This window comes from Dermacentor albipictus, chromosome 1, assembly GCF_038994185.2.
Source record: "Dermacentor albipictus isolate Rhodes 1998 colony chromosome 1, USDA_Dalb.pri_finalv2, whole genome shotgun sequence".
NCBI classification, from domain to species: Eukaryota; Metazoa; Arthropoda; class Arachnida; order Ixodida; family Ixodidae; genus Dermacentor; species Dermacentor albipictus.
The window spans coordinates 380,757,438-380,781,587 of NC_091821.1; the positions used below are offsets into that span (position 1 = coordinate 380,757,438).

The 24,150-nt window shown below is 49.0% G+C and overlaps 1 protein-coding gene across 1 annotated transcript; it reads right to left on the reverse strand.

The window, feature by feature from the left end:
• Window positions 1-583: 583 nt before the first annotated feature.
• Window positions 584-3,824, reverse strand: LOC135900297 (lysine-specific histone demethylase 1A-like). The gene has a single exon (XM_065429754.2). It carries the CDS (start codon window positions 3,307-3,309, stop codon window positions 910-912), a length of 2,400 nt encoding a protein of 799 aa, XP_065285826.2. The 5' UTR covers window positions 3,310-3,824; the 3' UTR covers window positions 584-909.
• Window positions 3,825-24,150: the final 20,326 nt, after the last annotated feature.

Here is a 24,150-nt window from a genome sequence, read left to right on the forward strand (position 1 = left end):
GTGGCTGGAAGTGCTGTCTCGAGGCCGCTGTGAAGCATCACAACAGATCATACACCACGAGTTTAGGCTGCAGCCCTCATTTTGTAACTTCAGGTACAGCGCCCATACTTCCTGCAGATCGTGAGCTAGGTCTCCTAGAGAACCTCGAACTTGCGGAAGTAAGAAAAACTGTCAAAGAACAGGAGATCTACAAGCGCCGCATGAAGCGAAACTCTGATAAAAGGCACAGTAGCGAGATACCGGACATACAGCCTGGAGACTATGTCCTTGTAAGGAAAGGAGCTGTGCCCTCAAATTCAAAATATTGCGGACCATTTCAAGTTATTAGGACTGCATGCCAGCATGGAATATTGAAGAATGTCTGGTACGCCGGAGCCTCGGGCCAAACGGAGTGCGCCGCTATTGGAAACGTATTCAAGTATTACCCCAGGAGGTGTAATTAAAAGAAATCCGGAAGAGTGAAGCGGTCTGCGCTGGACGCATGAAAGAAGACGAAGGAAGAAGTTGGAATAAAATGGCGGACGACACCCGTCTCACTTAGATTATGTCATTTCTGTTGCCGTTCTAGTTAGGAACGCTACAATAATCAAGAAGACTAACAACCTAAAATAAAATAGAGAGAGAGGTAAAGTGTCACTGTTATTGCATAAGCCCACTTAAAATATATTGTGTTGTTTATATTATGAACATAGCTCATGTCACCTACCTCTAAATTGACTTTTCACACTTTTTATTGGCTCTGAGGTACCGAACCTGATTATGCAATAGAACTTCATGAGAATCTGTTCAAATAGATCAGGAAGCACATTACACAGATCTACACCGGGAATGCACTGGGAAGCCATGATTACTACCATTCACAAACACATTTGAAGAAGTTATGATGGCGTAACTGATGCTAGAGAATGCCTATGACTGAGGCTGCCTCGGAGGAGCATACGGACAGCCTAGGAACTGATCTGCAATACGACCGGCCTCTCTCAGCCCACTGAGCAATGCACCATGCACGGTTGCTGGATAATTTCGAATTGTGTGTTCACCAGCAAAGAACAACCGGGGCAGTGACTGTGGCTGTGATGAACCTGGAACCACAGAGGGCGGCGTCACAGGAGTTGCCAAGATGTCATAATCACTTCCAGAGGACCCTGTGGCCACATAGGAATAAGAACCTCTTGACCATGGGTCAGCTCTCCAGCGGGTCACAACGGTTTCCTTAGGTTGCGGCACACTGCCAAAAATACCCTTCAGTACAGCCAGGCAGCGCCCCACAATAACATCATCACTAACATTCTCCATGATGGCTGCTGCCTCACCAGCTACTAGTGCCAAAAGCACAGGTGCTCGGTAAAGGTTCCAGAAAAGGAAGAGTTCACCTCTGCTAGCTGTTGTGCTGCCAACATGTCCAAAAAGGTTAGCATTGGGATCCCAGAAGATACGGTCAAAGCAAAGCACCACCTTATTGAGATTGCCAAAACCTAGCCGTTGAATGGAACTAACTTTCCACTCTGGAAGAGGTGGAATGAACTGCACGGTGTTTGGTACATTAGGGTTGCCCTGCACTGCTTGCTTCATGACACCAAGTGGGAGTGTGCTAAGGACAGCGTCTGCTTTGAAACTGATGAGACCACCACTGCTCCGGGTGTTAGCAGCTAGAACTTCGACTCCCGTGCTCCCATGGCGGATCTGTTTGACAGCAGTGTTCAGCCGAATTTCGAGCCCTTCTGCAAGTGCAACAGGAACACATGAGTAACCATTACGTACAGTCAGATGTGCACCAGTAAATTCAAAATCGTCGTCTTGATCCCAGTGCTTCAGTGATAGGTTGTTCAAAGGAGTGGCATTGGCGAACTCTAGATTGGCAAAATGCCAGTCAAGCACCTGTCGATCGCGAGACGAGAGGTAGACGTCACTTGGTGGAGATGCCTCCAGCTCTTGCAACTTATCCTCTATCTCTTTTTGCTGCTCAACAAGTTGGTCCCATTCCCGGCAGGTACAAGTTAGTTCGTGCTGTTTGCTTCGCAGCACAAACTCCTGCGTGACGTCACGCTGTGCCTTGGAAGAGGCAAGTTCCTTGTGCTGCTGATGCAAGGCCTCAATGTGGTCTCGCAGCTGCAGCATGCGCTGTTGGTTTGTCTTAAGCTTCTCTTGCATCTCCAATATAAGCTTCCAGTGCTCAATCTGCTTTTCTTTTACATGTTTCTCTTGAAGTTTTATGACCCATTCCAACGCCTGGCCAAGGGACACTGGCTTGCCTTGTATATAGTTGAAATCAAGCTGGTGCGACAGGTAAGATGTTGCCTCAAGAAGCCGGTTAAACTCGCGCTCTACCATCTCATCTTTGTCTTTAGGCACAGTGGTGCCATTGGACTCGTAGAGCGGGCACTTCTGACGGATCCGATGCAGCTCCATCTTGATCTGCCGGCTCAGCACGGCCACGGGATTGCCGCCCAATCCCGTGACCACCATGGCACCCAGGTCGGCAATGTAGTTGCCCTTGCGGAAAGTAGCCACACGACCGCCGACTCGGTCTCGAGCCTCAAGCACGATCACCTCCATGCCAAACTGCTGGAGCTGTTGCGCCGCAGCCAGGCCCGAGATGCCGGCTCCTACGACAATGACCTTTCCGTGCTTCTTGGCTGGCGGACCACGGATGCGTTCGTAGACGCCGAAGTTGACGAGCCCCTGGCGCTCCAGGTAGGCGTGTACACGCATCACGAAAGGCACGTCGCTGTTGTACGGTGGTTCGATTTGCGGAAGCGCGTTCTCGAATATAAGCTGCATCTTGGGGTTCTGCAGCCACAGCTGCAGCAGGCGGTTGCGGATGTGCAGGAACACCTTCTGAGTTTGCTGCGGGCCCTGCGCCACGTCTGGGAAGCAGGCCGCTTCCTGAGCCGTCATCTTGTCGAAAGGGAGCCGGCTCTGAAAGGCGGCCCCTTCCAGCCCAGTCGGGTCCTCCATCTCGCTGTCCACGTCTTGCCCATCGCCGCCGCCCTCGGAAATTGTCGCCGCCGCTGAACGCTCGCCACGACGGTCACCTGTGCTGCCCAAGCGTGCCTGCTTGGCATGCTGGCTGTTGCCGCTCTCGTCGTCCGACGCGTAGCTGGCGCCGTCGTCGCCAGGAGGTCCAGCTGTTCCGCCGGCGGCTTGCCTGTCGCCCATTTCCTTCGGATCGAGACGTGCCCGTCGCCTTCGTGTCGTGCGTCTACCTGTGGGATCGTCGTCTCTGAGTTCACTTCCAGCTGCCGCTGCCTGATCGGCAGAGAACACTTCCTGGGGGCTGAGCCGTTTTCTGTCGTCCGAGGAACTCATTCTGAAAAACCTCTGGCTGTTCCTGTCAGTTATAATGAAGCTGTGGATGTCCTAGCCAGACGCCTGGTAGCGCGGTCGTTCATTCAATGGTGACCAAAGAATATGGTGAGAGCGATTACCGTAGTAGGTGCAGTATTCGGAGGAACAGGCAATGTTTTGTCGGCGTCGACGTCGGCATCGCGCGCACTCCTGCATTTCTGGGCAGCAGCTGTTGCTGATGTTATTTCTAAGTTAGAGGCTGGGCCGATTCTATGGCAACACATTATAAGTGAGGCCGTTTGTTTGTTTTTTTCTCTCGTTTTGTCGAGAAGTCGACGGTCTTCGATACATTCATCCGGGCTCGCAACTGATGTTTCGGTTGTTTCAATGTTGCACACCTTTGCACGCTTTCGACCTAAACGGACAAAATTTCGCCGCTTGACAGCGAGTCTGCCCTCGTTTTTAAACGTTTATTCAAAGAGTGCATATTTTTTTTACCCCCTATGTAAAATATAATAGTCTGACTGGCAAGCATGTATTTACCTTATGCGCTGTGACTGGCGTATAGGTGATTTTGAAAACACAGCGTCTATGACGTGTTTCAGTCTCGGAAAACTTTTTCTGCCGCATCAAACCAATAAATGCATAGCCTTTAAGATCAGCATTTTAATCATTGGGCGTCGCCATGGCGTCGCCCAATGAGCATATGCCCATGGGGCTTGGATTTAGACGATTTGTACACTAAACGTGAACGCAGTGCAAATCTCGGAGGCCACAAAATTGTGTTACTTTTGAAATTAGCCGACAGATGGCGATACCTACTCGGGAGGTAAAAGCAATGATCTGGGCGATCGGGCTCGGTGAATGTTTTTCGCAGTTTCCTAGAAGTAAATGTAGAGAACTGTCATTTTCTGTGAATAGCTTCCACCTGCTGCCCACACTGTGATTGGCGCAGCGTTCGCGGAAGTTCTGCATTTTCCCCGAACATTAAATGCAAGGGAGGAGGAAGAGTAACGACGAGCCCGTTCAATACTTGGCCGGTGCTCCACGGTGACTGTGTATACTTTATGTTCCATTTGGGCAGAGGAACAACATACACAAAATATATGTACCATGAATCTAAGCGAGTGAGTAGCCGAATGCATGTATTTGTTGCAGCGAGAACGTTTAGATATCGTTTGGCGTTGACTGCAACGGCGCCATTTTACCGGCGGTGAATGTCCAACCATAGCGGTCCAACCGTCCAACCTCCGGCGACCAACCATCAACCATAAAAACGGGTGAAAGATCGAGCCGAAGACATCTTGAAAACAAGAGTTTTACCTGCCAAACACACTTTCTGATTATGAGGCACGCCGTAGTGGTGGACTCTGGAAATTTCGACCACCTGTGTTCTTTAAACGATAAACATTCCTAGCACGTGTAACCGTGTCGCCGAATCTTCGGTGGGTCTAGCGGGCGTTTCCTGTTCGTGGGGTGTGCTCTACCATTGGCGCTGTGGCTGTCTCTCTCTGTGCGACAGCGCAGGAACTGTTTAGCAGCTGTTTTGCACAGAACAGCTGCTTCACAGCTGTTTTGTGCTTTCGCCGTAGGGTTCCGGTTGATGATGATTATATTTCTATTGGCATCTTCGATACGGGGCGACGACAAATAGCCACCTAGTCTGCCTGAGCTAACCAAGCACTATATACATGCATAGCAGCCTAGCTAGTAGCATTTTGGCTGTTAACTTGGACCAAGGTTTCACGGGACCATTCACGAGACCATTGACAAGCTAGTAGAGCAGGCGGAGTTGAATCCCAATCAAAGGGCCGAACTGGGGGAGCTTGTGTTTGAATTTAAAGACATTTTCGGATACACCAGGCAGGACGACTGCGATCGCTCACGATATCGAGTTAACCTCATCGGACCCAGTTCGTTAGAAAGCTTATCGCGTTTCACCTCATCAACGTCAAGTCACGGCTGATGAAATAAACAAGATGTTAGAGCTAGGTGTAATCCTAGCTCTAGCCTGGAGAGCGATTATACCTCGCCTCTTATCTTGGTTGAGGTCTCAGGAAAGGAGCCGCGACCGTGTATCGACTACCGCAGGCTCAACTTAATCACGAAGGACCAGACCTACCCAACACCACATATCGAGAAAAGGCTTAAGAGAGTGGGCAATGCTAATTTCATCTCTACGCTTGATATAGTCAGAGCGTACTGGCAGGTTCCGTTGACCGAGAGGGCAAGCAGGCTTGCGGCGTTTATTTCTCCGATGGGAACCTTTCGGCCGGAAGTCCTGAGCTTTGGATTCAAGAATGCTCCCTATTGTTTCTTATAGCCTTATGGACCAGGCGCTATGGGGAATGGAGGACTTTGCACTTCCGTGTCTCGATGACATAGCAATCTCTTCTTCATCGTGGCCGGACTGTATGCAACACCTGCGAACCATGTTGTGTCGTCTACGAGAGGCCAACTTAACTGTCAAGGTTCCTAAATGCCAATTAGGGCGCGTGGAGGTAGCTTATCCAGTGGCGCTACGTAAAACTATTCCAAACTTTTCTATTCCAATTTTGCAGTCAGCCCTCTGCGATTGGTCGAAAACATTTTTGGACCACCCCCACTTCACCTGTCTGTCACGCGACGTCACGAAAACAGCGATAGCTCAACATTTGATATGACGAGCACATACTGATTATGCGTGATTTGACCGAACGAAAGAAAAATAGTTATTTCTGATTCGACGCCTTTTCGCCATTAGCCCTCGGCTATAGGTCAAGAGTTTTCGGGCTGCACCCACTTCGCCTACCTGTCACGCGACGTCACAAAACCGCAAAAACTCACCACGTCATAGTGACGTGTAAGCGTTAAAGATACATCAATATTCCGAACAAAACTGAATTTTCTTCTGAATAGCCGCGGGCTGCCCCTTTCTGAAAGGAATAAAAGATTGCTGTCGCCGATCGCTCAGGCATTGACTACTCGCACCTGGCGGAGAGTATTGGTTTATTTGCGTGTAATAACACTTTTTGCGTGGCCGTGTAACGTTTTCGAGCACTTTCGGCACGTTTACGACCTCGTTCTGCAAACTCTTCTTTGCTGAGGATCCGTTTTAGCATCATTCTTAAGCTTCCGTTGCATGCCGCCGCGATTTTCGACTAGCCACCGCAAGCTAAGTAAGGGAAAACGGACCAGTCGCAGACGCCGCCACCACCCTCTTCATCCGGTAATATATTTTCAGCGCGCTGGCTCGGCCCCATCGAAACCCTATCAACTTGAGCGTGCTCCTCGCCTCGTGTCAACCAATTAGATAAGAGAAACTATTCGATGTAGGCAATACTATTCGCTTTGAAAGCAAAAGAAAAGTGACCTCCTTTAAACGAGGGGTGCGTTTGACTGGGCTTTTCAAACAACGCGGCGGGTTACCTCCCTATGCTTGCGTCACTGCTTACGTAAATATGACGTCAGGAGATTGCAATAAAAACAGATTGGAATAGTTTTACGTTGCAGGGCCCAAGGGTGATAGAAAGGCCGCATAGATTTCAAGTTACTACTTCTTCAAACAACATCTAGAAAGACCGCTTGTATAGCGGCCGAAGAGGCGCAGGTAATTTGCGCCGCTTTTCATAATCTGAGCGGTTTCTCTCTGTTCTTTCTCTTGTGTCCTAAAAAAAGAAAAAAAAACACGATTGGAGATATCTTGGTTTATGGCCTCTATATGGCGAGAACTCGGGATTATAGTACTCTTTTCACGTGGAATATAAAAAAATTCAAAAACAGAATAAAAACATTTGACAGACTCCGCACGTTTTCACCGCCTTGAAATTGGTCTTCGCCACACAAAGACAAAGTTAAAAGGTGAAGCAATCAACTTTCATACGGAAACGATTTTGGTGTTGAACCAACCATAACATTTTCGACAAAAATTAAAGGTGTAGGCGCGTACGGAGTGGCCCAAGCGCGGGATTTTTGAGTCTCCTCTATCTCTGCCTGTGGCCCACTCCGGGTTATATTTTTTTGTATGCACGGCAGGATATCTTAATTTCAGTCGAGTTCCTGGACACCATGCTAGGAGGATATATCTGCGAACGGAGAACAATACTTATAGACAATACGACTCTATGTTTTGTCGTTGCGTTGTCTCCTGCAAAAGATACTGAACCTTGATATTTCTAGGCCCCTGCAGTTTCCTTGTTCATAACAGGCAATGAAAGACAATGAATCTTGCATGACTATGCTGGCGGAGTGCGCGTGCGTAGATGTCGGGCAGATTATCACGTGTCCTGCTTACTACCCGTTCCGCCCTCTCTATATGCAAAGCTTATGACAGTAATCGCCTTTCTCAGTAGCGACAATGGACGCCGAGTCCCAATCTATGCACTGGCCTGTCTTCTCTGGATGCTCTGATAATGCGTTGCAAACACGCAGTGTTGCATTTGGTGACGATTCTGCTTGAGACACTTCTTGAAGTCTCCAGTTTAGCCGATATAGGTTGCGTCACATTCTTTGCGTCGGACATTGTACACGACGCGAAGGTATGCTTCGATCTTTTGCGGAAGTCCTTCGCGCGCACTACCACCTATAGTGTCCTGCGTGACTTCCTGTTATTATTGACAAATATATTGTCGGAGTCTCTGCACATTCAGACGACGCGAAAAGCGGAATACGTGGTAATCGGGGAGAATCCGGAGCATTCGTTTGGCCGCCGTTTCCGTTTTATGCGCATTGCGCGGCCCACGACAGTTCATTCGGGAACTAAATCGTTCAACGTTTTCATGAAACACGTCGCACCCGGTATCCACTTTATGCTGCACGTGTATGCTTATGTATTTACACTGTTGTCCACGTTGTTGCGGTACCGCCAGATTACAGAAGGACCTAAACAGATTCAAACGGCATAGACGCGTGGTCCGCATTGAATAAGCTCGCCTCTAATTATGCTCCGCCTCGCGAACTACGTATTTGGTGCAGCGAAGGCTATTCGCGCTTTCCAGATACGCTAACGCCGCCATGCGGATTTTTCCGGAACCCGGGAGGGGGTGATGGATTTCCCACTCACGCCGTCTCCGCAGCGTTTTGGTACTCTTCGATATGAAAAAAACTGTCGGCGATCGAAGAGCAACCGCATGTGAATTGTGCCACAATGCACAAATCGTGCAATATTGGGAAAAGTAAGCCTGCACCACATTTCAAAATAAGAAGAAGTTGTGGGCGATCAAGCTCCGCATCGGGAAGCAAATGAGCGAAGAAGTGGTGGTATGTAGCGAGAATTTCAAACAAAGACGACTTCTTTCGGGGCCCCCTTGGCGAGTGTAACTGACTGTTGCTCAATGATTTCATTTTATTTTTGTGGCGAGCCCTTATGAAAGCGGCTGAAGAGAAATGCCGTGCCTTCGCAAAAGATCCCGCTGCGGTCCCACGAAGCAAGAGTGAGACCCAGGGTTGGCCGAAGAACGCCCTCTACAGATTCCCAGATTAAATTCAAGTACGAAAGTGTCACCGTTTATTGAGTTTTCTGCCTGCACTCGCGCTGTTTCGGCGAATACTCTGCGATTGTGCCTGACGCTGCGTCGCGAGCATTGCAAACTAGAGAACCCATTCCGCAACTGTCTTTAGTCGTGTTGTGTGAGAATGAAACTGGCGGTCTATGCACAAGGCGTTCGCTGTTTTCTTTTTCTTTCTTTTTTTTTGCCGTAGTGAAAGGTGTGTACCGACCGGAGGTCGAGCGCACGCCTTTCTGATTTTTGTATTTTTGTTTGGTCTTAAAGCATCTCTTCTATAACAATGTTGCAGGAAACAAGGGCCAGGACTACGTACCTAAGGCGGTCACTAATGAACACTGCGCATGCGAGCTTCCCTACATCACGCAAAAACGCTAATCGGGCTGGAAACGGGGCGCGCTGGCACACCTCGTCTTCTCGCTCATATATTGTGAATCGGCACTACTGAAATGTTTACGTGTTATCTGGCATCATTAACAAGCATTCCGCAACTTAGCCGGTGCACGGAGCCATTGATCTCGTCCTGAATGCACAAAACGTTTATTTTATGCAGCGGCATGGGGGGTACTGCGCTTTGTTTACATCCGAACGCTACCGATTAACTGCTTGGTGTCACTTCTTGTACACCGCGTATAGATTACGAAGCGTAAGGAGAAATAGTGGCCTTTACGGTGCCAGTTACAGTGCAGACTTGAACTTTTATAGTACGCGGCGTGCATCTTACTGCACTTGTCTGCAGGCAGAGTGACTTGACCTGGACAGCCGCGCTTGTCGTCTCTCGTATTTCACACCATATATGGCCAACGTTAAACGTAGCCTCTCCCTCTACAACACATATCTGCGTTTCCTTAGCAATGTCAAGGATCGTGCTTAGAGATAACAGGCGCCCGTAAGCCGCCTGCTTCTGCAGATGCGCACGCTTTCGTATCGCCTGCATGGACCGCCTCTATCTCCGCCATATAGAAACGTTCTCCGCGCCACCTATAGGCGCTGGAAAGTGCAGATAGGACCCGTGTTAGCCAATCAGTAACGAGGGTCACTCCGCGTCTTAAGAAGAAAACTGCGCTCGCCCATTGTCCGCTGCTACTGAATTCTTCTTTCCGTTCAGCTGGCGTCGCATGGAGGGCCTGTACAGAGGAAGACAACTCGATCCCACTGCTTCTCATATCAGACATGCCTTGTGCGTTGCGCCTCGGTTGAGCCCTGCCTGTTATCAACTGATCCATCCTACCGGGGCGCGTTTTCTCGGGAAGTGACTGCACATTTTCGGAGCCCTGACGCGTGATGCCCATTACGGTCCATCACAACACCAACCTTCGCCATTTCCTCCTACTTCCTCATTTTCCCATTATCTTTTTTCTCACGTTTTGACGGAACTGTGGGCCTCCTTGGCAAGGGCGTGACGCACCTGTGCTCCTGTGCCCGACTCTTCGATGCATTATAAGTAGTTGCAGTATTGCACAACTCTTCGTTGAATTTACGATCGCTGGAATTGCTCTCTGGGAAGCCAGTAGAAGCACCGTGCGTAAGAAGTACCGAAAAAGAAGCGCGCATCAGAGCTTGCGTCACTTGTGACGGAAACAGCGTTGCTGCATGGTCAGATCGATGGTAGACACCACCGCCTTTTCCACCGGGCGCGCCTGTGTGCCGGCTTCAAAAACAATCGCGGATAAAAATGATTTCTGTTTCTTTTTTTTACCTCGGTGTTACTTATTCCAAGCATTAATTGTCCAAGACGCCTTTCTTGCAAGGCAGATGGCTGTTGTCGTCCACATCTTTCTTTATTTTACTTTACTTTTTTTTTTCAGCACCACGCCACAAGAAACGTGCGAACGAAAGTAAAAGGAGTGGGATGCAGTAAAAGTACGTCCCCCTCCCGTGTTGTTGCCACCGTTGTTTGTCGGAACATCGAGCGGCGGTGTCAGATGAGCGTGCAAGCGACTCGTAATCGCCTCTACAGTCGCGCTAGAGGGAGTAGTCGTTATCGTTTACAGCCCACAGAAACACCGCCACGCCTATTGACACCTTACGCGCGGGGTGATGAGTCATCGAGACCGCGACAGCGGGGGCGGGATGCTCCTGGCTGTCACTCCTCTCCAATGTCGGGAAACCCTCCCTCCTCTCCGGAAACTGGCAGCGCGAATGTTGGAATGGCCCTGGCCTCTTCTTGCGCGCGCCTGCGCACACACTCTGCAAAACAGCAGCTCTCGGCGACCGAACGTCAGAGCACTTGACTTCGGTCGCGGTCGTCCCGTGATAAACGCCGTGGCAATCCCCGTTTTCGGGCGAAAAAACAAGCGCGCTCTCTCTCGCCCTCGGGAGGAGAGCGCGGAATGTGTACGGCGTCGCAGGCAGGGCGCCCGAGCGTGGAGATGAGTACCCGGTCACGGCACTGCCGCGGCGGTCAGCTCTCTTGGGCCAGCTCTTTGCAGGGTCGGCGTGCAAACACTGTTTACGACCGCGGCGCACGCGTAGGGGGACGGGAGCGCGGGCTACGCATACAGTGAAAGTGTCGCCCCTGAGCACTGGTCCACTCTCTCTCTCGTATATCTTATCCGGCGTTTTAGTGCTGCACTCTTCTTTTTCTTCTTCTGGTATCTCGTTTACGCTGCATCCGCGCCGGGTGAGGGAGGGTCGCGTTGAAGAAGGGACGATGACCCTGCTCGCTGGCGATACTCCACTTGCGCTGATCGGTGAAAAGAATGAGAAAAAAAGAAAGAAAAGAAGAGAGGTTGTTCGACGTTTATGCTTGCGGTTGGTGGGAATTAGGCGGCCGATGAATCTTTCAAAAGGGGGATGGATTTATGGGAAAGCATGTACGTGGAGGGAGGGGACTTAGGCAAGCACCCGTTCTTTACAAAATTATGTTTTCGTGTGCGTGCGTGCGTGCGTGTTCACTTGTAGAGCTGAGACGACCAAGTGAGAGGGGAGTACTAAGATTCGTTCTTCGTACGCACCACATCACTCGCGAAATAACACTCCATAAATTTTGTCTCTAGACTTGTTCTCTGAATAGACGATCAGCCTGAGCGAAATGTTTTTGCAAAATTATGCCACATATGGGATTTTTGGAGGGACTCCACGTTCGTAAATATCGCCAAGGAAGGCTCTATAGCTACTAAAGGCCTGTTTCACCAAAGGAACTATTTACGATGCTTTGGTCAAGGCTCTAACATGGACTTAGTTTCACCGGTTGTCGATTGCTTGACGCAAGCAGTCGCCATGCTCACCATCCCCACCGCTTATCTAGTATGTTTTGTCATCTGTAATACCGGTGCCTAATACAAAGCGCGGGGGCCACGAAATGGGTGCATTTATGGTTCGGGCTCGCAACCTCTAAACCATTGTAACTCCGTGTTCGTCGTAAACATACCACTGCAGGCTCCTTAGTTTAATTCCTTAGTTAAGGTTCTTAGTTTGAGCTCCTCAAAAGTTGCACCATGTACTTGGACTTTGAAGCTGTTCTGGTAGTTATTTGAGCGCAACGAAGTCGCCCTTAGCCTTCCTCAGGAACACTGGCCTCGACCATGTACTTTGTTCTCTGGTGTACGTTGTAAGTGTATGGGCTTCCGAGTGTTGCGTGCATGTGTATTGGTTCGTCTTTTCGTATGTATAGCTTTTGTCGTCAGGAGTAGCATGCTATTATAGGCGTACGGCCAGGCAAACATCACCATCCATTGACGAATGTCCTTCTCCCTCACTATCCTGTAGACTGCTTGCTACTTGAGCTTTCAGGCTGTGGGCGGTTCACGTAAATTATTATTCTTTTTTTTCCGCACATCCTATACTCCATAAGTGTTTGACGCCGAAGGTACCTAAGTGCAGAAATAACAAAGTCAACTTGACTTTCACCTCCCCCGTGGCAGCCGCGTTTGCATGAACCCAAATAAAATCGGTCCGGGTCGAGTTGTTCGGCTTAATTGAGGTCGTCGGATTCACGTAAACTCCAGAGGGTCTTGTCGAGGGAAACGGTCGGACGTGTTGGGTAAACACAAGACGGCTGAGCCTGCCTGCAGGGGGTGGGTTTACTCGCTGGAGCCGTTAAGCGCATGCAAATACTTCCAACCCACTGGTCGGATCGGTCTAGATGAAGCCGATTTCTGATCCGACCCCCTCGCATCGAGTTCGTGCATATAAACGCAGCTAATATTTCGCGCAGAAGTGGCTGTAAACGCTTCCGAGTTCGTTGATCTAGAGGGCCGAAGTCACATGCCGCTCTCACTTACGTTACAACAGCTTTTGTCCGCGGTCCTTGAATAGCGCCGTTGCTTGGTCGAATGCCATAAAACGAAAAGAGAAGGAGACGGTACTTCGCTGCCCCTCTCCGGTTATTTGTCGCAATCGAGAGACGACGACGGCTCCCTTTGTCGGCTCGTTAGGGAACGCGCGCAAGTGAAGCTTTTCTTTCACATCGCATGACGTCATATAAGTGTAGGAGGAGGGAGGAGTAGCGACGCCATTGCTTCGTTTTTTGGGAGGGCGCCAACAATCACGGTCGGTGGCCCGTTCCGTGGCGGGTGAGTTCGACGAACGACTTGTAAACATGACTCAAGTCGAGCGCGGCGCCCACTTCGAGGAATCTCCTCTCACGGTGCACCACCCCGGCCGATCCCTTCGTGGCGGGTACGGCTTTGGGCGAGAGGGGAAAGGCGATAAGACGAGACGTCGTCGGTGTTAGTTGCGTGCACAGAATTGCGTGATGTCAGCCACTAGTTGTTGCAGGGCTAGATGCAATTACGGGTGTGCGCCGCATAGATTGGGTGGGGAGGTGTAAAGGGGGGAGCAATATCCCCCGCCCCACGTTTGCGTGCGAGATTATTCGTCATCACAAGGGGCGGATGTTTATTTGCCTCAGAGCATCTTCCAACCTGTACATCCACAAATATGGTAATTAGAAGCAGCGTCATGCGCGTAGGGCCGGACGGCAGTATGGATAAGAGAGAAAACGGTTGTCGCTGATATCCTGTTCGAAATTTAAAGGACGAAGTCGAAATGGGTCGGTCATGTAATGCGCAGACCACATTCCTGGCCAATCCTTTAGAGTGGGCGTGTGGGATTTACGCATAGCAACCACGCCGCACGTGAAAGCACAACTCATTTCTTATTAACCGGTGGCCGTTTACAGTAACATGACTTCCGAATGAAGGGAAACGTTGCCGAAGAAAGCAGATAATTCGGTTGTGTGACAGGAAATTTGCAAGCATAGAAGACTCGCCGATCATGATCGTCATCGCGTTCCTATGTTTCTTCATGGTGATGATCATCATCGTGTGCGTCGGTTAATTGCAAAGAATAATAAGTGCAAATTACTTATTCCTTCCTTCCTGGTCACAGATTGTTAGATGCAACCATTTCAGATGCTTAGCAATTTTCCACCTAGCTGGTATGGCGATAACGTGAGCCGTTGGATACGCCGTCTTGAGTATGCGTTGTCTAGAGGTTAGTCACCTTCTTGTGGACGCCACTCTGCACGCCTGTGATTGGCGGAAACGTGGGTGAAGACGTCGAATCAACAACAGTGTTGCAGACGCGGAGATAAGCCAAGACTATGCTTATATTGAAGTTACAGGGTCAGACAAGAAAGAGGGGCATATCTCGTCCCCAAGCATGAGTCAGGCTAAACAGGATCGACATTTTCTGTTGCACCACCTGTACCTACGAGGGCGCAGTTCGCAATTCAGAGCAATAACTACGCACTCCCGTTGATTCATTGCTTACGAAAGACAATGAAACAAAGACGAGAGCGCGTAAAATAAGTCTTACAGTCACAGCGCGGCACAATCCGTTATACAAATGACAGCGCGACATTCGAGGCAACTGTCGCTGATGGCGCCAGCGTGACATTTCGACAATACAGGCGACAACTCGCGAAACGTCTTTCGTATAGGAGCCGGCGGCTCCGCGTCGTGTTGCATGGAATTTCCGGAGGTCACGCTACCGGGGCTTGCGAGCGCATGCCTCTGGGAAAGAGAAAGGAGGAGGAGGACACTGGATGGCCGTAAAGAAAAGGGCCGCATTCCAGGTAGCGCGAACAAGTGACCTTTGTGTCTGCGTCGCTCGGTTCGGACGGAGTGACGGGAGGGGAATTCCCCCGTTGCGCAATGCGACCGACCGAGCCCTCTCTCTTTCTCTCTCTCTCTCGCACTACCACCGACAGCATCCTGCTGCGGCGTGTGCGCTGCTCGCATGCGGCAGGCCTCGGTGTCGGCGGCCGCAGATGACTGCTGCGCGAATCCCTGATTGATGGGGCGCGCACCGCCTCATAACATTCTCCAGTCGTCGCGTCCGGGGAATGGGTGTCCCTGTGTGTAGTGCAGTCCGCCACGCGAGACCGCAGCAGCCGGCTGTGCCACTGCAGGCGCGCCAGAAGAACGCAGCGCCGCTCCCCATGTTCGAGTCTGCTGCGCGTGACGGAATTCGCGTTGACATGCGGCTGCAGTCGCAGTCCTTCGGGAGGCGATTTCCGGTTTGCGTTGCGCTATCCCGATGGCGGCGATCGGTCGTGTGGCTTCGAAGAAAACGTCGTCCGTGGCTCTCTCACTCTCTCTCTCTCTCTATGTACCTGGCATGCGGTGGAAAGCGTTGCGTCATGCCAGCATTCAGCGTGACGTTACTCGGCTGTGGCTGCCGAATTATTTAAAATCACAACCCTAAGGAAAGTCTTAAGGGCATATTTTCGCCGTGCCGTCGTCGGTGCATTCACTTTTATACACTGCCCGATTAGTGTGCTGTCGTTCCGGCCGAAACGTTTCCCGCGTGATTAACGCTTATAGAGGATACTCGGTGGTGCGGATTTCGACCATGATGAGAACTTTATTGTCGCGAGGCGTGAGATGGACGCGCCCCACCGGGAATGAAATTTAAAATTCTGAGGTTGTAGGTGTCATAACCACGATGTATAATTATGCGGCACGCCGTAGTGGGCGATTCCGGTATAACTTAGTCCACCTGGGGCTCTTTAACGCGCACCCAATGCACACCACACAGACCTCTTCGCATTTAGCCCGCCCCTCCCGTCGAAATACGGCCGCAATTTAACGCCGTTCAATGTGGTTCTCACTGGGCTGACCGCGAGCCATGCACTTAGGTTCGCTCACTCTTTGATGCCTCAATTCGACAACCGCCTGCTTGCTTACGAATTCTCTTGGGTCTTATGTCGCCCTTCTGATATCGCTGGAGTCGAGCTGCCTTGTCACTTAAACCAACAGTACACTTAATTATTCATCTCTCTCTCTCTCTCTCTCTCTCTCTCTGTGTGTGTGTGTGTGTGTGTGTGTGTGTGTGTGTGTGTGTGTGTGTGTGTGCGTGCGTGCGTGCGTGCGTGCGTGTGTGTGTGTGTGTGTGTGTGTGTGTGTGTGTGTGTGTGTGTGTGTGTGTGTGTGTGTGTGTGTGTGTGTGTGTGTGTGTGTGTGTGTGTGTGTGTGTGTGTGTGGCTATGATCCGCTCCGTAGTGGGGGACTCCTGATTAATTATGACCACCTGGGGTTCCTTAACGTGCACGTAAATTTAAGTATACGGGCGTTCTTTCTTTCTTTTTTTGCACTTCTCTCCCATCGAAACGCGGCCGCCGCGACTGCGTTCGAACGCGCGACCTCCAGCTAAGCAGCGCAACGCCAAAGCCATTGACGTCTCGGACATTCTGTCACACTGCTAATGGCTACCAGATACTGAAATAGTTATCGGTAGTGAGCACACAACACCGCACGATGCATCGCTCTCTCTTAGATCATTTCAAACGCACGCTAGTGCTCGATGTCGGGCCGATAGCGCAATCGTGTTATTAGCGGCCTTAGCACTGTGAGAACCCAGGCATCAACCCGAGTCTCGTGCGCATTTGCTCATCAATTATTCGTTCCGACGACTTATATGGTTTCCATGGTGACATTTTAGATTAGAAGCTCAGATAAATACCTACACAACGCTTGCTTAGAGCGAAGGGAATCGCAGAAGTGGGCTTCGCCACCAAAGACCTCTTACTGTCGGGAAGCCAGCTCTGACGAGCGCGCGAATACACGTTCGGACATCTTGATAGCGACGAAGTTCCTATATATATATATATATATATATATATATATATATATATATATATATATATATATATATATATATATATATATATATATATATTCGTATTGACAAAGGCGTGCAAACGGTAACAATAGCGATATAATTAGCTCGCACAATTTATTAAAACTACTTTCGCGAAAAACAAAATCACCCGCCCCCTCAAGTTTAAATCAGCGTAATCATATAACTTTGCAGGTTGAATGTCACGCTAACTGCAGCGATGGCGTAACAGAAATACGTGTTGACGATGCACTTCCTCACACAAGTCAGGTGAGTGAGTGAAACAACTTTATTTGGTGCACTATAGACGTAAGCAAATTGAACGTGAATAAGTATCCACGTTTGAATGAATTCGACACCAGGTGATAGCGCAATCATTTTTCAGCGCCACATCCCTGCAAACGGTGATGATGTGCCAGCCAGAAAGTCGCATGACTTGAATCCGCCAGCGGTTGCTAGCTCGAGGAGCTGAAGTCGCCTCTAGCGGCTTCGTATAAACGGCTAGCGCATCTACTCGAGAGGGAGAGAAAGAAAGCGAGTCTTCGGGCGTTTGCTCTCCTCCTCTCGCAGACAGAACGCGCTCGCTAAAATTTTACAAGCGAAAAGCTTGTTTCGGACGATGTTGCACGAGGTTTGACGCGCTTCACTTGAACTCTGGCTCATAGCATCATGATAATGTGTTGGAAACGCGGCGAGCCAGTGTCGCATTGATGTGAACGCTGCTTATAAACTACGTAATGAAATATTAGTTATTTTGGTTAATAAATGAGTGAATGTTGCGTAGTGGTGTTGGATACGGTAGGAACTCCGGCAGGATACGTGTCAGTAAGATAATTCAAACTAACACAATCAAAATAAATGTTATGTCATGTCGGCAGTGAAAACATTACTTAGCGTTTTCACGTGTTGTAAAAGTAGTTTCCCCTGGTCGACTGCCTTTTGCCGCGTCATCCGTCGCGGTGGCTCTCTATGACGTGTCAGATTCGGTTCCCTAGCCTGGCGGCTGCTTTACGGTAATAGAGAGAGAGTGACAGAGAGCAGACGTTTTTTTCGTGAATCGGCGTGAAAGGCATTTCTTCACGTAGGGTGGGCGGCTTCATTGGTCCAGAGAGCCGTTGGCGATCACTGCTACTGCGTTTCTCCTGTTTGCGCCGACCTTCCAGGTCCGAGGCTGCGAGCGAAGCCTCCCACGATTCTTCACGGTGCTCTTCTGCTTCGTTCTGGTTTTCTGTGGCGGAATGCGCAAATGTTGGTGTTCTTTGGATGCGCGTTCAAGAACCCCATGTGGTTTAAGATAACTCAGAGCTGCCGCGCTGCGGCGTCTGCATAGAGTTAATTTACTAGATGGAACTCTGGCGTTATCCCGTGTCCGCGGAAGCTGCAAGTCTCAGACGGCGGTTTAGCCAGCGTCGAAAGGAAAGGTTGTGCGTGAATTTGCATAAACTTCGTTTTTATGGCTTTAAGTGGCGCATTGCCGTTTTGCAGATTAATCATTTTAATTAAAATATCGCGTTATAAGTGCAAGAATCTGCGCGGAGATAAGTTGGCTTTCTCTGTTTAGAAAACTATGTGGACTTAGAAATCTTTAATGAACATGTAAGTAGATAAATAGTATTAAATAACGTCACAAGAACATTTGAAGGCACGAGCACGACGATTAGATAAGCAAGTAAAAGTGTACTGACAATCATCCTCATGATAGCTGTAGGCTATCGCAGCGCCAGAGTTCGTTCTCGTACTTTTTTTTTGTGCGTGCGAAACTCTACAGGGCGTCTCCTAAAGCCGAAAAGATGGTTTGGTGCCCTCACCATATATCTGCAGCCGTCGTTCACGTACGTGGTGGCCTCTGTGTCGTACTGTTTATGGCCTCAATAGTATATGGACGTTGTGCATGCACAGGCATACATAGACCTTTCCCCAAATAGGTCACACAGCGCCTGCGACGTCACAGTGTGACGTCACGAGCGCACGTCCGCTGGTTCTGGTTGGCAAAACTCCGCCTCCGCCAGCTCTCGGCAGGGCGTATATTCGCGTAATGCTTGATGCAGGTATGCGCCACATGAACGTGTTTTCTTTTCTTTACTTTTTCGTGAAACTCCAAAATCATCTTGTAAGGCAGATCAGCAGTACTGTGTGCCGGAGAACATCGGTATCTGGTAAAAAACTTGATAGACAAGTGGCTACCCTGGCTTTTTTTCTTGAGGGAGTGAGCAATGTGGTGGTTCCTGGTGGTCTGCGTGATGAAGGCCATCGCAAGAATTATGTGTTATTTATATACGCTTCGTGCATTAGTACTGCGATGAGTAATAGGCAAAAAATTGAAATATGGTGTTTAACTTCCCTAGTTAGCTAAGTGGCTTATGAAGAACGCTGTAAGGGAGAGCTCTAAATTAATTTTGACCTCCTGGGGTTTTTCATCGTTCACCTAAAGCACGGTAAACACTGTTTTTACATTCTGCCCCCATCGGAATTTGGGCGCCACCACAGGATGTGGCTGATACTTGTAGACAAAGTTAATATCGTATATCGTTTAAGGTTATAGTGTGAATTGACGCAAATTAAGTACATTCGCGTAAATTCAATTCAATTTTTGGTAGAAAGACCAGCTCCTTTAGGTAAAGTGTCGTTCGGTACCGGATAAATGTTCGTCCTCTGTGGTAAAATATGCGCTTTACAAAAGTCATAATTTTTGTGACTGTTCATGATCTTCGGAAGAGGCATTCTTGGCGATGCCACGCACTTGGCAGTAACGCTACGTTATTGTGCCAGTAAAACGAGGACGATTACTTCCTCAGCAAAGTTCGTAGGTGCTGTCATTTAAAAAAATATAGCAGTACCCATAAAATTGCGATCGTAGCAGTTTAGATACAAGCATGCGCTTTTATTCCGGAAGCTGAACGTCTTTTTTTTTCTTTTTTTTTTTTGCCAACCAGCGCCCCACTTCGGACGTGAGGCAGATGGGAGGGGCACTCGCGGTGACGTCACGCTGTTTGAAAGAGCGAGAGGCCCATTGGTGCGTGTACGAGAAACTGTTTGTTAAACCCGCGGTAGAGTATGAAATGTAGCAAAGCTGGAATGCCTTGCGCGTCTGCGTAGCTTCCGCGCTATAGCTTTAGATTCATCTGTGAGTCAGCTGGAGCGGTAATAGTTCTGTTGTTTCTCGCTGAAGCCCCTCCCCCACCCCTCTACTTTCTTTCTTTTTTGCCTGACACATTAGCGCTTGCTTTCGTCCTTTCCGCAAAGCTCGGCGTGTTATTTCTGTCCGACACGTCAATTTGCGACGCCAGCATGTGTGCCAACCGTGCCTCTTTGCTCTGCCTTTCGTCGTGCCCATACTAACGAGCACAGGCGCTCATTTTGCCGACGCGTTTTTGTTTTTTTTTCAGTCCTCGAGTGCCCCTGGTTGGGTATGCCACTATTTCCATCTCTTAGTATCAATGTTGCTTTTCTTGGATGCCACGACTGCTCCGACTGTTATTTTCACCGGACACGCATGCACTTAACGCAACAGCTAGTTTGTCTTGATATAGTTAGGCAACAGCTCGCGCTCCTTCTTCCGCAGTAATAACTACCGCGCTTCGTGTTTTCCGGCAGCGCGCGCGCGCAAAAGAAAAAAAAAAAGGATTTGCGCTGCAGGCAGTCGCAAGCAACGCAGCTGATGTACGAGTGACGTGCGGAATCACTGGTCTGGCGACAAGAAGAAATTATCCGCCACTCTTAGTGTTTGACAGCCGAATTTCATAAACTACAAATACGCGTGTTTTAGACGTAATCGACCAGCTTTTCCACACAACTCGCACGTTTGTCAATGAACTGCATCCGACAGAACGTACGCACAAACTGCGCACATAGCGTGCGCCCAACAGACTGTCTAGAAAAAAAAAATTGAGGACACCTAAATACTTCTTATGAGTTGTAAATGCGAAAGCATTAATGTCCGATTGAACGCCGCCGTGCGGTCGGTCCTTCGCGTTATGGACTAACTCCTCGCGGGCAAGCGAGCGCGTTGAGGCGCTGGGCGCGTTTTGATTTGGCCCAGTACCGAGACGCAGTTAGAACGAACGTGATAGCTTGCGCGTACAAGGAACGCGTGGATAACCTAATAGCACAGGTTTCCGAGAGCGGAGATGACGTGGGCGTCGCGGCGATACCCTCTCCTCTCAGGCAATACCGCGGCAGCAGGTGTTCTCTTTCGCTCGCTCTGCTCCGCGGAGGCCCGAGCCACCATGGGGCGCGCCGCGCGCTCGTGTGACGTGGCGTCGAAGCCAACGTGAAGTTTCGCTGCTAGAGACGCCGCCGGCTCTTTAGTTCAACGGGTCGTTTGACGCTTTCGCAACAGTTTATTTCAAGGATTGACCGTACCAATTATATGCGAGGCACGAAGACGATGCATGCACCGCCAGGACGACACGATACTAACAAATGCGCACTATGTACTTGGTTGGCGTCAGTCAAAAAAATGTTCTAGTCCATGTGCTTTTGCCCCCCTTCAGTCATGAATTATGATGAATTGTCGTTGAGTCGTCGTAATTACGGAGTATTTAAATCTTGAATTAGTGTACGGTCAGTCACGTCGCGTTTTTTTTTTTTTTTTATGCGAAGCATATTACGAGAGCTCAACCCAGCTCCTCAGGCGCGGCGGTGTCGCCTTCAATACCACGTGACACCGTGACGTCACGACAGAGGAGAGACGGGGCTCCAACTTGCGCCGTCGCTCGCGGCATCGCGGCGGTATATAAGCAGCTGCGCTTGCCTCTGCTCGACACTCACGAGGTGAGATGCCTCCTGGAGACAGAGCTGCTCGTTGGAATGAGAAGTGAAGGTTGCGGCGTGCTACAGAGACTGATTTTCTAGGTGGCTTTGGCGCAACTCTTGCAAGATGGGCTGGGTGGGAATCGAACCAGGGTCTCCGGAGTGTGAGACGGAGACGCTACCACTGAGCCACGAGTACGATGCTTCAAAGCGGTACAAAAGCGCCTCTAGTGAATGCGGTGTTGCCTTAGAAACTAGCTGTTTCTAAGGCTCAGGCGTGCGTCGCTTGCTCAGGCGCACATTTTGTTGCCGCGCCGAACGCTGCGTTGCTCGACGCTCACCGCGTCCAATGCGGGGCGCGTAGTCGCTGCGCCGTAGCCCATTGTCTTACACCCCTTGGCGGGTCGACGGGAACGCTGTCGCATTCCACTCTTGAAGGCGAATCAGAGTAACGCATGAGTTGTTTCTTCGTCTAGCCGAACCAAATATAGCCAAGCAACAGCAGTTCACCAGGCTAAACAGTGGTTCAACAACTAAAATAAAGGCTAGTATGCTTCGCATCCTGGGCTTAACCTTAGCTAAGCCACAGCCATTTTTTTTTCATAGCGATTGAAGTATTACCTCAAAGCGCGTGCACTACTTTATTATTGCCTGCAGGCATTTCAGGAAAGGGAAAGCTATGCCTTCCCCATTGCTGATGGAAAGTGGCACGTCGAATCATATCGTCAGACATGTTCGCGCTTTTTAGTAAACTAGACGTGTTTAGCAAATCTTGGCACATGGGTATGAAATGAAACTACTTTTGGTAAGCGGAGGGATAAATTTTCCTGCTGCTTAATGTTCAGGATTTTTTTTTTTGCGTCATGCCGCTATATACTGAACACAACTAGCAAAAGCAAGTTGCGAACGTAAATGTGTTCACTGTGACTGGATGGGATAAGTTCTTAATACATCTAACAACACACACACACACACGTAAACGAATTTACATTGCATATAGTTAATGATCTACAAGAGGCAGTTTTGACATGAAATGGCATACCGATAGGAAATCAACGAGTATTTTAGGGAACACACATACTGTACGGTACACGAAATGATCATTTTTAAGTTGTCCGGAATTTTTAAAAATCGCCTGTTGCAGACAACACAATTCTAGTCCTTGTGCAGGATTATTGAGAGAGGCGGACATTACTTGCACGAGAAATCGAAACACATTCAAATTAATTTCCAGAGTAACTAAACTTTAAAAAAAATGTGATGGCGCCGAGATATGCGGCGTCAAACTCGCCGTAACAATTAACCTTTGTTCCACTTACTTTTTAACAAAACGCTCTTTTATGCATTGGAGCACGAAAGTAACTGGAACGTCCATGTACTTCGTCCTACACTTTGGGAAATAATATCTCGAAACTGGTGTCACTTTGGAGATCCATTTAAAGTGGATACGTCTTGTAAGCTCACCTGCTACAATTCGTAAATTGCAACCTAGCAAACTCCTAAGCCGAACACCTTACTGCACAGAAGGGCTATTGGAAAAAAAATCTTAGAGCGTTTTGCAAAGAGACAAGAAAACAATGTCGGTATAATAATAAAAAAAAATTCAGAGTGCTGCGTGCCTTAACTACTATCTGATTACGGGGCACGCCGTAGTGGTGAACTACGGCACAGTCTAGGAAAAAGAAATATTTCAAAAAATGATGGCCCGAACGTTGCGAGCAACGATGATGACACAATACGATTCAATGCAAGCAGCTTCGCACTACACCTATATCTGTTCTTATACATAATAAATACTTAAATGTACTTAAGCCTACGGGGAACACAATTACACGTAAACAAATTGTCGTGTATACATGCGGCATGTGAATGCATAGAAACACATGGAGGGTATGTACAATTGAAGATGTACCAGCGGCAACTTACATAATAATGCCGTGGTCGATAAAGAGAAGACTGGTAACGGAATGTATCAATATAGCCGGGGTGAAAGGTTGGCTCCTAAAGTATGACGTGACAACAGAATTTAAAGAAATGGGCTGCCCGGTAGCTTCAAGTAGGAATGCACACGCGAGAAAAAGTCCGCAACCAATGAATTTGATGGACAGTCCACACACACACACAAAAAAAAAAGATTGCTGCGGAGTGCAGAGCTTGCAAATATCGTTGGGACACTGCAAAGCAAGTTAGCTGAATAACCAGTAAAGAAAGAGGATCGCATGACTGACGCTAACTGCAACAGACGTGGCAGTTTCTGAACCGAACGACCCATGCAACAGATGGGGGCGCTTGGAAGAACGTCTGACAGCATTATATTAAGCGGCGAGGAAAAAAAAAAGAAAAAGAAAGAATACAAGTATAATACAGGTTGTAGACAAGCGTTCTCATTACTAACTGTTCCCAATTTTGAAAACCACTGACGCAGGAAGTTGTCCTCGCGTTGTTGGCAATCAATTCATGTTTCACTGGTTTGTTCAGATTACGAATTCTTTTTCAACAATGGCTACATTGTACGTTGCGACTTGGCGCGCACTTTGGACAAGTATCGTTGCTGCCATAA